At 39.0% G+C, this 13,278-nt stretch overlaps 1 protein-coding gene across 1 annotated transcript; it reads right to left on the bottom strand.

Annotated features, from left to right (window-relative positions):
- Positions 1-853: 853 nt before the first annotated feature.
- washc3 (WASH complex subunit 3) lies at positions 854-12,332 on the bottom strand. Its single transcript, NM_001016824.2, is given in 7 exon segments — positions 854-2,861; positions 4,132-4,196; positions 5,086-5,196; positions 7,633-7,761; positions 9,525-9,590; positions 9,946-10,044; positions 12,215-12,332. Coding segments are annotated over 7 exon segments (600 nt in total). The 5' UTR covers positions 12,266-12,332; the 3' UTR covers positions 854-2,782.
- Positions 12,333-13,278: the final 946 nt, after the last annotated feature.

Raw genomic sequence — 13,278 nt, forward strand, 5'->3', positions numbered from 1 at the left:
GCCCTACTGTGACCGAGTATTCACACTGTCTTATTCTCTTTAGTCCTGGCCCTGCTGGCAAGGGTTTAACATGGGGAGCCTCACACACCACTAAGTATAACAGCAGGACCAGGGGAGCACAAGAACAGAGTAAGTGCTATGGGCTGCCTACACACCAATATTTCAACTAGAAAAAAAAATACATTTGTTGGTTCAAGAATAAAATATTAAATGGTAGAGTGAATTATTTGCTATGTAAACAGTGTAATTTATAAGTAAAAAGTATACCATAAAAATCATGACAGTATCCCTTTAAGTTGTGCAACAAAGTCTCCCATTAGCACCTCCATTGCTTCACACATTTCTCAGAATTTTCACTCTCATGAACTAACAACAACCCCAGCCACCCCCCTATGCTGCTTCCTTCCATCACTGATGCGCCACTATCTAACTTCCCTTAATCATTCACTTGCACAAGTCCCAAAACCTTTACTCTCACACTTCATGTACCCCATAAGCTGTATTACCTATGGATTTTCCCAGCATTTAGTTGACAATTTTCATAGATAGCCCCATCCATGTGCATACTTAATTAAAATGTAGTTTCTTTCATTTGCCTATTTGGTGTCATCCATAAAAGAGGAGCATTATCACAAGCTGCTATAAGAGCTTATAAGAAAGGAGGGGCAAAAAAACATACACATTGTACCTCTTGTTACAGCTCCTTACAAAGTGAGAGCTGCTAAGGACACTTAAAAAGCACTAGTATGGCTTTGTGATGTCATGTGATGCTTTCTAAATTATAGTAGGAGCATACATAGATGGCATTTCTGTGACTTGGTATGTCCGTACAAAACAATCCAGTCAATGTAACTTAACAATTAAGCAAGTTATTTTATTAAACACATGGATCTGTGCAAGTAAATGTTGTGTCTGAGCTTCACCATTCACTGCACAATTACATATTTACTTTTCCTCTTCTGGTTAATTTGTAGAATACACTGCTAGGAGTGATCTTGCTGCTGTAAAAGGTTATCAGCACTAAATGTAGCCATGTATAAAAAAAGGTACAACAAGTAGCACACAATAAAAACCTTAAGCAAATTTCAGCTATGAGTCATATTTTCCTGTTAGGACAACCAACTGGCTCTCTGGAAAAACCACATACTGACCAAACATTATAAGGTCATTTACTGAGCTGTTACAAAAAGATTTTGCAGCATTAAGCACAGAAACTGGTTATATAAATCACATGCATAAGGCTTTTACTTATTTACTATTTCAGCCTTATAATTGCGACATGTATATTCTTTATATACAGTACATTGTGAGTCAGTCCCTAAGCTCAGTAAGTGACAGCAGCACAGAGCATGGCAGGGAATCCATAGAAAAGAAGATGGGGAGCTACTGGGGGCACAGATTTTCCCCTGCTAAAGGGCTGTGGTTGCCTTGGACTGGTACAGAAGCCCAAAACATAGTTTACAACATGTTTCAGCCTAATCCTTTAAACACTTTTGGCCTTACAAGACCTGATGGCAAAAGTTAGACACTACAAAGAAACAAAGCATCTATTTACAGGATATATTGGTACAAAGTAATTGCTATCCATGCTTGGCTAACATTTTCTTTATTAATACATTCATAGAAATAGACACAACAGAAACAAACACAATGAGGATCTTGTCTTTTTTAATGGTAAATGAAGGAAAACAAAATCATGTATTCTGGACAGTGATTTTCAGCCTATCATGCATCAGTATCTACATGCAACTCTTTTTATTTCACTGCACAGAATACCCTAATTAGCTTAAATCAGAGATGTGAAGATGAATACACGTCGAGGATGCCAGATGCTGCACACATATGGCTTAAAAACAAGCTACTGTTATAGCCTATACCTGAATGGACGGATGCGCTCACCCTAAAAGGCTATAAGGCAAAGGTGAAACAAAAATATTGTTGCTGAGCAGGAAACTTGAGTTTATAAGTATATTGCTTTCTACAGAAACCTTTGAAAAACTGTCTTTAAATATACAGATGGTTGGCATCAAAGCAGATACTAAGCTGGGCAATGTGACTGACCAAATAATACACCATTCAAAAATTTAGACAAATATTATTTTCCATATTTATTAAATGGAAATGGAGTCATTCAAAGGCTACAACTCATTTAAGCACCATGGCTGTTGTATGGATGGCAATGCTGTTGTATGGATGGCAACAGACCCCGACAGGCCAAACAAAGAGGGGATATATACTTTACTTAAAGATGGATCGAAGAGCAATTTTGGAAAATTGATAAAGTGGAAAGCAGAATGGGTACTGGCAAGTGTGTGTGCATGCTCACAGCATGGGCCTGTTTTATTTCCCTAAGTACAGTAATACCCACTTGTGCATTAAATGTGAATAATAAACATACAAATAGGATAATCCTGATAGTTTAACATATACACTTTATATATATATATATATTTATACACAGGTGCCTGTATTTTTTTTAGTGCATTTTTCCTGTTAGTTCAATAAAAAGGGTTTATGGAGAAGTTTACTGTATATGAGACAAAAGAAAAAAAAAATCAAATAAACGTATTAAGTTTTGGGATACCACACAAGGTTATTTTATATACCTTACAGCTCTGAGGCATCAACAGGTTTAACACTAAGGCACATTTTGTCCTAAAATACTACACTTGTAGCTACAACGTGTATCTATGTAAACTGACAGTAATGAGATAACAGGCAGATCAGATGCCTGCAATAAGTGGGAACAAATCTGCCCGGATTAGGAGGAGTCTAAATGCTCTCAGTCACTGAAGGAAGACTCACTGTCGGAACTTTCTTCTGCTTCAGCTTCTCCATCTGGCACTGGTGCATCAGGAGTTCTGGGGAAATAAACGTTAGAAATTGCATTATTCTTCTCCTTATATCTATGAAAGAAGCCCAGAAATGTATCAGAATTTCAACTCAGACCTACAGTGCAAGTTAATGGAAATATACAGTAATGCAGTTTGGAAGGCACAGAAAAAGACAGTCTATTAAATACAATGCATTATTATATATTCCAGCATGTTATACTTTTCTATTTGGCTATTGGAGATTTCGTTCATGGTCAGTTTTAGGCCCCATTATTCATATAAGCAGGTCTTGGGCATGGAATCTTAGGAATTTCTGCAGCAGCCAACAGAGCCAGTAGTTTCTACTAACTCCAGGACAGGTTAAACAAGTTGGTGGCGCACAATTTAGGAAAACTAACTACTGATGTCTATTCATGGTCCTTATTAACTGGCTGTACTTTATATTGTAATACAGCACTGCTAGGTTTTTGCTGTAAGTAGCCACAAGCTACATTTGGGGAATCTACATATAATTTATTTGCTCTGTACACAAAACAAACTGCCTGATGACAGTTCTGCTCAGCCGTCATACTCTTGCGGAACTTCAGGATTATATCGGTTATGGTTCCGTTACAGCAGAGAACAAACCCTGTATAGTCACTATGCCTTGAAAACTCAAACATTGCCACCTTGTGTCTGTTAATAAAACTGCACAAATCTGTAGCTTCATTACCATTGCAAAGTTAAAGGCAAAATATCCCACTAGTGGCTGATGATGAAATTTATTTTATTTTGTTACTGTTTAGATACTGAATTATTTGCACGCTCTTAAACCTAAGGTTTTTGTTCCAGCTGCAAACAACACATTCATGGGGTGGTCATTCATCTGGTCTGCCTACCTTTTGTATCACATGTTCTCACATAGGGGTATCCTGAACATTGTAAACCAACAAAAAACCATAACTGCACAAAACTTCCAAGTTCCCTACTCCTTGTTTAATAGTAAAAGAAGATTGTTGTTCATTTTCAGGCCAGAATAGAATGCTATATTTGCTTATGGACTACATTATACTGGCCAATTATGGATGCCCGAGACCAACTGCTACATATAAAACAGAATACACCAAGCAATTAACCTATATTTTTCAGGATAATTTAGCCTTTGGGGGGCATTCATTACAAAATACCCTATGTTAATGTTTTAAACATAAAGAAAGTAACCTAAAAGTCCAGGTAGTTCAGCCAATCACATTATATCTAGACAATATGGATCACTTGCCTCACTCTGCAACCAAGCCACATACATATCTTCACTTACTCTAAAAGGTCTGGATTTAGCCCTTCTGAAATCATTTTATTCTTGATAGCCATCACTGGGACACCCTGGTAATTGAAAAAAATTAATACATTTACAGTATACCACATTTTAAAAATGTATAATGTAAAAGAATTATGACCCAATTTAATTAAAGCTCACAGTATGTAGTTCTATAAAAAAAATATTTGAACATTTTACTGAAGGTGCTTAAGTGGCAAATCTTGTTTTCATTAAAACCTTTTTACACACTGGCGGGTACACAGCAGCCATACAGTCAATAGAAATCCATATTTTAAATCACAGTGACCCACCAAGCAAGTGTAAATGGATTAACAAAGTTTAGTAATACATGAAGCCTTGCTCAGAAAGCAGAGTATAAAGTGTTAATTGGTGAAGAAGCTATGAAAAAAGTGAAAGGAAATGATAAGTGGTACTAGAAAAAAAATTACATGGATCATCACTGGAATCAAACATACTGTAGGAAGGTTAATGGTAATATTGTTATTATGCCAGCAATAGTGTGGTAATGTCACTACTGTGACTAATAAAAGTAATTATAAACAACAACTAAGATGTATAAGGACACTAGACATTAATAATTATCTAACCAGTGGTCCACCCAATGATCCTGGGGGATGACAATTTATTACAGCTGAAAGGCCACAAGCTGAACAGGTCTATGTGATATTTATTTCATTCATTAATTTCTTAGAATGTCCAACACAAAAGGGTTAAAAAAAAAATATATTTTACATGCAGGGTATCATATCAGCTAGGATGTCTGTAAACTATACAAATAAAACTTTTTTATGGTTTGCGCTTTAAATAACCTTGCAGTTTACAGAAGGCTGCACGACATAAAATTTTATATTTTGCCAATGCAGTTACAAATTTTAGCATACACGCACCAAATAAGCAGTTTTATTTAACAATAAAGTTATTAGAATGACTTACCACTTGGACCATCTTTAGATATCGGGCATATCTAGGATCTTTCGAAACAGTTGTAATGTTTTCCGATTTTGCCTCCTCTTTTTGAAGAATACCATCACTTATGGAATTGTTCTAAATGACCACAATTGATCAGTTTCAATGTAAATAGGTCAGTTTGTATAAATTTACATAAAATGCACACAAACCTCCCGCAAGATTTTCCCAGTTACATATGGTCCAAATTATCTGGACACCTCTGTCCAACATTTTACTCTAAAACCAAGGGAAGTTGTCTCTTTGCTTCTTTAACCGCCTTTATAACACATGCTCTTCTTAAAAGGCTTCCACCAGATGCTGGGACATTGTTGGTGGCATTTGCTTCCATTTAAAAGTAAGATGTTGGGCACGACAGGCCTGGCTCATGCTGCCATTCTAATTCACCCTACAGGAGTTCAGTTGGGTTAAGATCAATGCATGGTGCAGGCCAGTAAAGCTTTTCTGCTCCCATCTCTGCAAACCAATTCTGTATGTACCATTATTGTCTTCCCCAAACTGCTACTACTAAGCAGGAACCTCGGAATTGAAAAGTCATTGTTTGATGTAGTGGCACCTATGATGGGTGTGGCTTATAAAGCCAGTTCCAATATATAAGGGATGTCTACAAAATTTTAACCACAGTATATAAGGCTGTGGGCACTAAGAACCCTTATTTTCAGTTCATCATTGGACAAGGGGTAACCAAAAGGTAAAAAAAGAACACTTAGGAGTATGTTTATCATTGCTAATGTGGTGCCGTTATTTAAAAAGGTATCCCGTTCTCAGCCTGAAAACTATAGGCCTGTTAGTCTGACATCAGTTGTAGGAAAAATTTTGGAAGGGGTAATAAGGGATAGGGTACTTGAATACATTGCAGTTCACAATACTATTAGTTTGTGCCAGCATGGTTTTATGCGTAACAGATCTTGCCAGACTAATTTAGTCGTCAGGAGGTGAGTAGGAACCTCGATGCTGGAATGGCAGTTGATGTCATCTACTTGGACTTTGCTAAAGCGTTTGATACAGTACCTCACAGAAGGTTAATGATCAAATTAAGGAATATTGGCCTAGAACATGCAATTACAACAATATTTGTAATTGGATAGAAAACTGGCTGAAGGATAGAGTACAAAGAGTGGTGGTAAATGGAACATTTTCTAATTGGACCAGTTAGTGGAGTACCGCAGGGGTCAGTCCTTGGTCCTTTGCTTTTTAACTTGTTTATTAATGACCTGGAGGTGGGCATAGAGAGTACGGTTTCTATTTTTGCTGATGACACTAAATTGTGCAAAACTATAAGTTCCATGCAGGATGCTGCCGCTTTGCAAAGCGATTTGACAAAATTAGAAAACTGGGCAGCAAACTGGAAAATGAGGTTCAATGTTGATAAGTGCAAAGTTATGCATTTTGGTAGGAATAATATAAACGCGAACTATCTACTGAATGGTAGTGTGTTGGGGGTTTCCTTAATGGAGAAGGATCTAGGGGTTTTTGTTGATAACAAGTTGTCTAATTCCAGGCAGTGTCATTCTGTGGCTACTAAAGCAAATAAAGTGCTGTCTTGTATAAAAAAGGGCATTGACTCAAGGGATGAGAACATAATTTTGCCCCTTTATAGGTCCCTGGTAAGGCCTCACCTTGAGTATGCAGTGCAGTTTTGGGCTCCAGTCCTTAAGAAGGATATTAATGAGCTGGAGAGAGTGCAGAGACGTGCAACTAAACTGGTTAAGGGGATGGAAGATTTAAACTATGAGGTGAGACTGTCGAGGTTGAGGTTGTTTTCTCTGGAAAAGAGGCGCTTGCGAGGGGACATGATTACTCTGTACAAGTACATTAGAGGGGATTATAGGCAGATGGGGGATGTTCTTTTTTCCTATAAAAACAATCAACGCACCAGAGGTCACCCCTGTAGATTAGAGGAATGGAGCTTCCATTTGAAGCAGCGTAGGTGGTTTTTCACGGTGAGGGCAGTGAGGTTGTGGAATGCCCTTCCTAGAGATGTGGTAATGGCAGATTCTGTTAATGCCTTTAAGAGGGGCCTAGATGAGTTCTTGAACAATCAGAATATCCAAGGCTATTGTGATACTAAAATCTACAGTTAGTACTAGTGGTTGTATTTATAGTTTATGTATGTGAGTGTATAGATTGGTAGGTGTGGGTTAGGTGTGCTGGGTTTACTTGGATGGGTTGAACTTGATGGAACACTGGTGTTTTTTCAACCCTATGTAACTATGTAACTATCATGCTGTGTAAAAAGTGGAGTCAAATATTGCCTGTGATGTTGCTCAGCAGCCAGTCAGATGCTTTGCTTTTCTAACTGCTGAAATCTAATTGCTGATTGGTTGCTCTGGGCAACATGACTCCACTTTCCACACAGCATGATGAACACACCCCTTAGAAACAAATTAGCGTTTGGAGAACAGTGGTCACTTCTTCCAGGGTCTACTTACTTAATAATTTACATTAATATGATTGTAATGTGCATTTTTTTGCTATGCATTCCCTAACGCCAACAAAGGAATATGTACTTACATCAGACTGAGGAGATACTATAACTGACTGTGCATCAGGCTGACTTGGCAGATGACCATTAGATATGTTACTCTGAGGGACATGTTGCGTTTCAACTTTGACATCTTCAAGGCCAGGGATGGAGGACAGCTGGAAGAAAGTAATTTTTGCATTCAGTGAGTAGATTTTATTTTCACTAGCACTGGTTAGCATTAAAGGGAAACAATCATAATTTATTACCCTAATTTTACAGCATCATATATTTATCCATCTTATAAAAAGTTTTTGTTTGTACTTATTGCAATTCTGTTATCAGTAAGTTTCAGGGCATTTACCCCCAAATTTATGCAGTGAGCTACAGAAGCTACCGCATGGTACCATTTTCCTTCGTTGGTCAGAGAATGTGGAACACCGTAAGGAAAGATCAAGACCTCTGTTTTGTGTTTTTCAATGGTTTCCATTCCCATGGGTTCAGAAAATTCAGAGACAAATGCAACACTGCACTGGAGCACACAAGATGGCTACTGCTTAGGGTCGAAAACAGATGGGCAATTAGTCACCGCAATTTTTATAAAACCCCAGTCGTGGTGATGGAAAACAGTCACGCCAAGTAATCTCCATACACAAGTTAACAAGTTGCTGCATGGGAAATGTACTGTGCGGGACTAGTCACTGCCACTTTTGCAGTGGGTGATGGTTGCGTGACTGGATTTTTAGAAATTTCAGCAACTAATTGCCCCATGACCCCAAGGAAAAACTTTTAGGTACATGCCTTTAAGTAACAACTTCAAACACATTTCTTGATGTTAGAGCTTTAGAGAAAAAGTGTTACTTTCATAGAAGAGACCTGGCAAGAGCTAGCAAACATGGTATTAATGGATCCTCTTCTTAGGTAGGTTTGGGCATTTTGACAAGTAGAAACACATCAGGCAAAATGCCCAAAAAATAAGTAGGTTCTTTATAACTGCAGTTATAAAGCCAGATATAGATTTAGTTAACGATGAAAAGTAAAGAATTGTGTATCCCCTTACATACTAATATTTCTGTGTATGTGACCCCTGTTTCGACAGCTGAGTTTTACCCACTCAGTACAGCCCTCCATGTAACCTGACAAACATATATGGTTTCTGAACATGTTGATGCTTCTTTTCAGCTTTCAAATAAGAGTCAAGACCATTTCTCTGTGAGATCTCACTGGTCATGCTTGATATATTGAAATATTATCAGCATGCAGTATACCAAGGTTCCAGCTGTAGTTAGGCTTTCGGAGATTCACTACAGGCACCAAGGCCATCGAGCACTTTAAAGGCTTACATTTCAGAAGTAACTTACTCTTCTTGAAATTTCAACTTGAAACCTCTTAAAAGGAACAGTAACACAAAATTTTCACTTCCAAGCTTAAAAGGCAATATGGCGTTGGGTAGACTTCCAGTCTAATCCAGAAGTTCATTTAGTGCATTCTTCAGAGTCCTTTTTTAAAGTGATTAATAGGCTACTAGTGATCTGGCACAGAGATGGATAGGAGACGGACCTTTTCTCCTCTTTCGTTGTGTCTGTTACGAGTGCTGCATGGGAGAGATGCGCTGCGCTTGGGAGAAATGCGCTTGGGAGAAATGCGCTTGGGAGAAATGCGCTTGGGAGAAATGCGCTTGGGAGAAATGCGCTTGGGAGAAATGCGCTTGGGAGAAATGCGCTGCCTGAGCTCAGTAAATCTATGGCAAAGTAATTTAAAAAAAAAAAAAAATATGCTATTGCAATCTTTCTATTGTATATTTGCGAATAAAAGTATTTAGAAAGGATATATTGAATTTAAAAAGGTTGTGTTACATTTCCTTTAATACAGATTTTATTTGCTGAACGGTAAAATAATATGAGAAATACACTATGCTGAAACATACCACACAAGTACATACCTTTGCTTCCAAAATATTAAGGGTTGTTTCAATCTGCTGAATACGTAGGGACAAGGCAGAAAGTTTCTAAAACAATAAAAACAAAGTACCAACATTAAAGGTCTAAATAATGGACATATTCTGTAGCTCTGTGAGGGGTAAATAATCAAAGATGCAAATTAAATAGGATCACTGGCCTATGCAGCATATAGAGAAGACCCTGTTCATATGGGCAATGTAATGTAAGCTCCCACCAAGCCCGTGCAGCCATTAAATTACCTGAAAGCCCCAAAATGTACATGTACTGAGATTTCAAACGATAACATTTACCATAACATTCTCTCATCTGAACAGTGCAAGCTGCAATAGACTAAGTAGCACTTGGTTTCCAGTCAATGCTGTAGAAAAGAGGGAAAGCTAGAACACGCTAGGAATACAGTACCTCTTCACAAACTGTAGCAAACCGGTTAAGGAACTGAACAGAGTGCACAACAAACTGGTTCAAAAATGCCACTGTTCTTTTCTGCTGAATAGGTGGGACCTAGGGTTTATTAAATAAAAGAAAAAAGGTCAGTATACTGCATTTGCAAAAGGTATAGAACACAGTGCAAGCAACGGATATTAGTTTGAACAGGTATATAAAGGGTTCATTCATCCAGGCCATGGAAAACAATACCTAGTTGTGTTAAATCTAAAGCAACTTGAATTAGAAGCTCCTCCGATGAGTGGTGAAATGTTTAATAGAACTAGCCTACTAATGACAAACTGAAAGGCTTTTTGACCAAGGCAATATTTCCAAAACTCTAATCAGAATAACTCTATGGGGCCTGGCACATAATGACCAGCAGAGGCACTTTTGCAGTTCTGAAGTTACAGCTGCCTGCATCTTTGCAGGGCTCCTTGCTCGAGGATGACAAGATGTAAAGATGGCCATACACAACATATTTAAGCTGCTAATTCGGATCCTTTAGACCGAGCTTATCTGCCTGTGTATTGGGACAGGACTCCCCGATCATTAATGCGGTACTTGCTCCAACTTCTCATATCCCGTTCATTTTAATGTAATCTTTTGGCCCTAGGGCCAAACAATCACATTAGCACAATATCACCCGCTCAAGGTGAGCATATCCGGGGAAAGATTCACTTGTTAAGCGACGCCATCATACAAGTGAATTTTACCATGTATGGCCACCTTTACACAGCTGAACAATCGGGGTTAGTTAGTGCACATCATTGAGACACACCTTTAAAAAGAGTGGATATTGAGGGAAGGATTTAATAGTTTGCAATGAAAAGAGATTTTATCCAATTCTCCATAGGGTAACTAAACTTAAAAGTGTGAGTTCAAACAAATGCCATAGAATTATTCCACAATCCTGAAGATACAGAAGCCCAGTTAATTAGGATATCTCACTCTGCAGCCCATGGCTGACGGCCGTGTATACTAGCTGTGTGTATACACTTCTAACCAGAGTCCTCTGCACAACAGCAAAGGACAGTTATGTCTACAGGATTAATCAAAAAATAATAGTGGGTAGAAGGGCTTCGCTGTTAACAGGGATGCTGTATCCCTGGGATTATTAAGCAGCAGTATGACATAATAAAGCCCTTTGAAAAACACATTTTTAAGACCTTAAGCCAGCGGAGATGTTTTATAAACGGAAGAGGCAATGTACTTCAGTGTTAAGATGAAGACACACAGAGCTATTAGTAGCAGCTACTTGTCGTGGCTACTGTCTCTACGTATGTTTTAGCAGGGGCAATTCTCGGTATTGTCTAAGGCTGGGTATTTTCTGGCATTTAGTAGCCTTGACAAGTAGCTGCTACTAAGTAGCTCTGTGTGCCTTCACCGTTATTGTCTATGGCAAGGTATTTTCTGGAGTTTAGTAGCTGTGAAAAAGTAGCTGCTACTAGTAGCTCAGTGTGACTTCACCCTTAATGAGAGGGCTACTGCTTCTGAAGTACGCAAATGTGATTAAAATAGTTGTAGAGGCTACTGCATTATTTCCACCACTCTGTGTTAAAAAGACACCTGCATGTGATTTTTTGGGTGTAAGTTTGCTGTGCCTGTTGATGCAGCTCACAATGGGAACCCTGGAATTACGGCCACCTGCAAGCTAGAGGTAGCACTAGGGTTCCCCTGCATCATTAGATGCACAGACAGGCACAAGGTTACTTAGTTCAAATATAAGCAAGTGCACAAATACCTTTAATGAATCTCTTAATGATTGCATCCTTGATTAGCACCATCACAACTGCAGCCATAAACAAGCCCGATTGTGTCTGAGTCTGAATGGAGCTGACCAATGCTTTCGTGGAAATGGCTTTTTTTGAAACACATGATGTATGTGCCATTAAGGAAAAGCCTAGCCACAATTTGAACAACTGGACATCTTTACAGCAAGTGTAACACCACAAAGCACTATGAAACATCAGCTACAGACAAGTGCAGTAACAGTAAATAATCAAGTATATGGGACAGCAGGTCAGTTAAGACAGGAGCCATATGGATATGCTAAGAACATTACAGTACCAATATCATGACTGCACAGTAAATAAAATGAATGAATACACAGTAAAAGTGTAACTTGCCTTCCCTTAATGACTACAGGTTAGTGTAGAGCTGACTGACTAGAAAAATGCACATGAACACACATTACAATACACATTAAATCTGCCCATTCCCCTTCACTTCCCCCTAAAAGACGCACCTTAGTGAGGTCAATCCCAGAGCCCACTATAGGCAGCCCGTCTTCATCCATCAGCCCAGCTCCCCTTGCTCACTGCACTACCTTGTGTTGTGACATGGTCTGTCATGTGATTCCTTCCGTACCATAGAGAAGACTGAAGCCAGAGCGGCACACAGAACCTCTCTTGCTTATAAAACCTCCATGGCTAAAGTTGCTGCTGGCTTAATAATGATTCAGTGACTACAGAACTGCTTCTGTTTCCGACGTATTCATGTGACTAACGCCACTCAAAGCACTTGCTTTTTAGACTTAACCCACTCAATGCCAGATGAGTTTCTTAATTCGTTTGTATTAGTAGGCAGCAGATTGCAGCTTTTGAGCAGGAAGGGAAGTGCAGTAACAAATGAACTGGTTATGGGTGCCGCAAACTCTTTTGTACAGGGAGCATAATGTGTCGCCTCAGCCCTCTCCTGCTGGCTGCAGGGTTGTTGGTTTTTTTTTAATTATTATTACAAACCTTGTATTCAGTGGCTGCTCAATTTTTTTACTTTTATAAAAGTATATTATAGAAGGGACCTGGGCAGAGGTGTTTTACCTATAATGCCACCCTGAGACCATTTTTTTTTTTTTTGCATCAGAAGGGGCTAGTGCATCGCTATCACAGAGAGCACAGTAGCACTTTTTGCACTAGATAGGGTTGCCACCTTAAGCTGGCCATACACGTGGCGACCATCGGTCGCACGAAACATCGTCAGATCCGCCACACACCATTCAGGGCTGAATCGGCAGGTAAGGAGGTAGAAACAATAGGATTTCTACCTCCTGCCGATTCAGCGCTGAAGGGAGATTTTGGTCAGGCGCCTTCTATGGCGCCCGATCAAAATGTTCAAACTGGTCCGATCAGCGAGTTGGCCGTTATCAGCAGCTTCTTGCGATATCGGTCGACTCGCCGACATACCATACACGCACCGAATATTGTAAGTTTGAGGTTTTATTGTTTAAGGATTACCAGAGAAAAAAACTGCTGTTTCACTTGTGCTACTTTTAAAACTGGCACCAATAGTATTGGCCCATATCCATGGGTC

This window comes from Xenopus tropicalis, chromosome 3, assembly GCF_000004195.4.
Source record: "Xenopus tropicalis strain Nigerian chromosome 3, UCB_Xtro_10.0, whole genome shotgun sequence".
NCBI classification, from domain to species: domain Eukaryota; kingdom Metazoa; phylum Chordata; class Amphibia; order Anura; family Pipidae; genus Xenopus; species Xenopus tropicalis.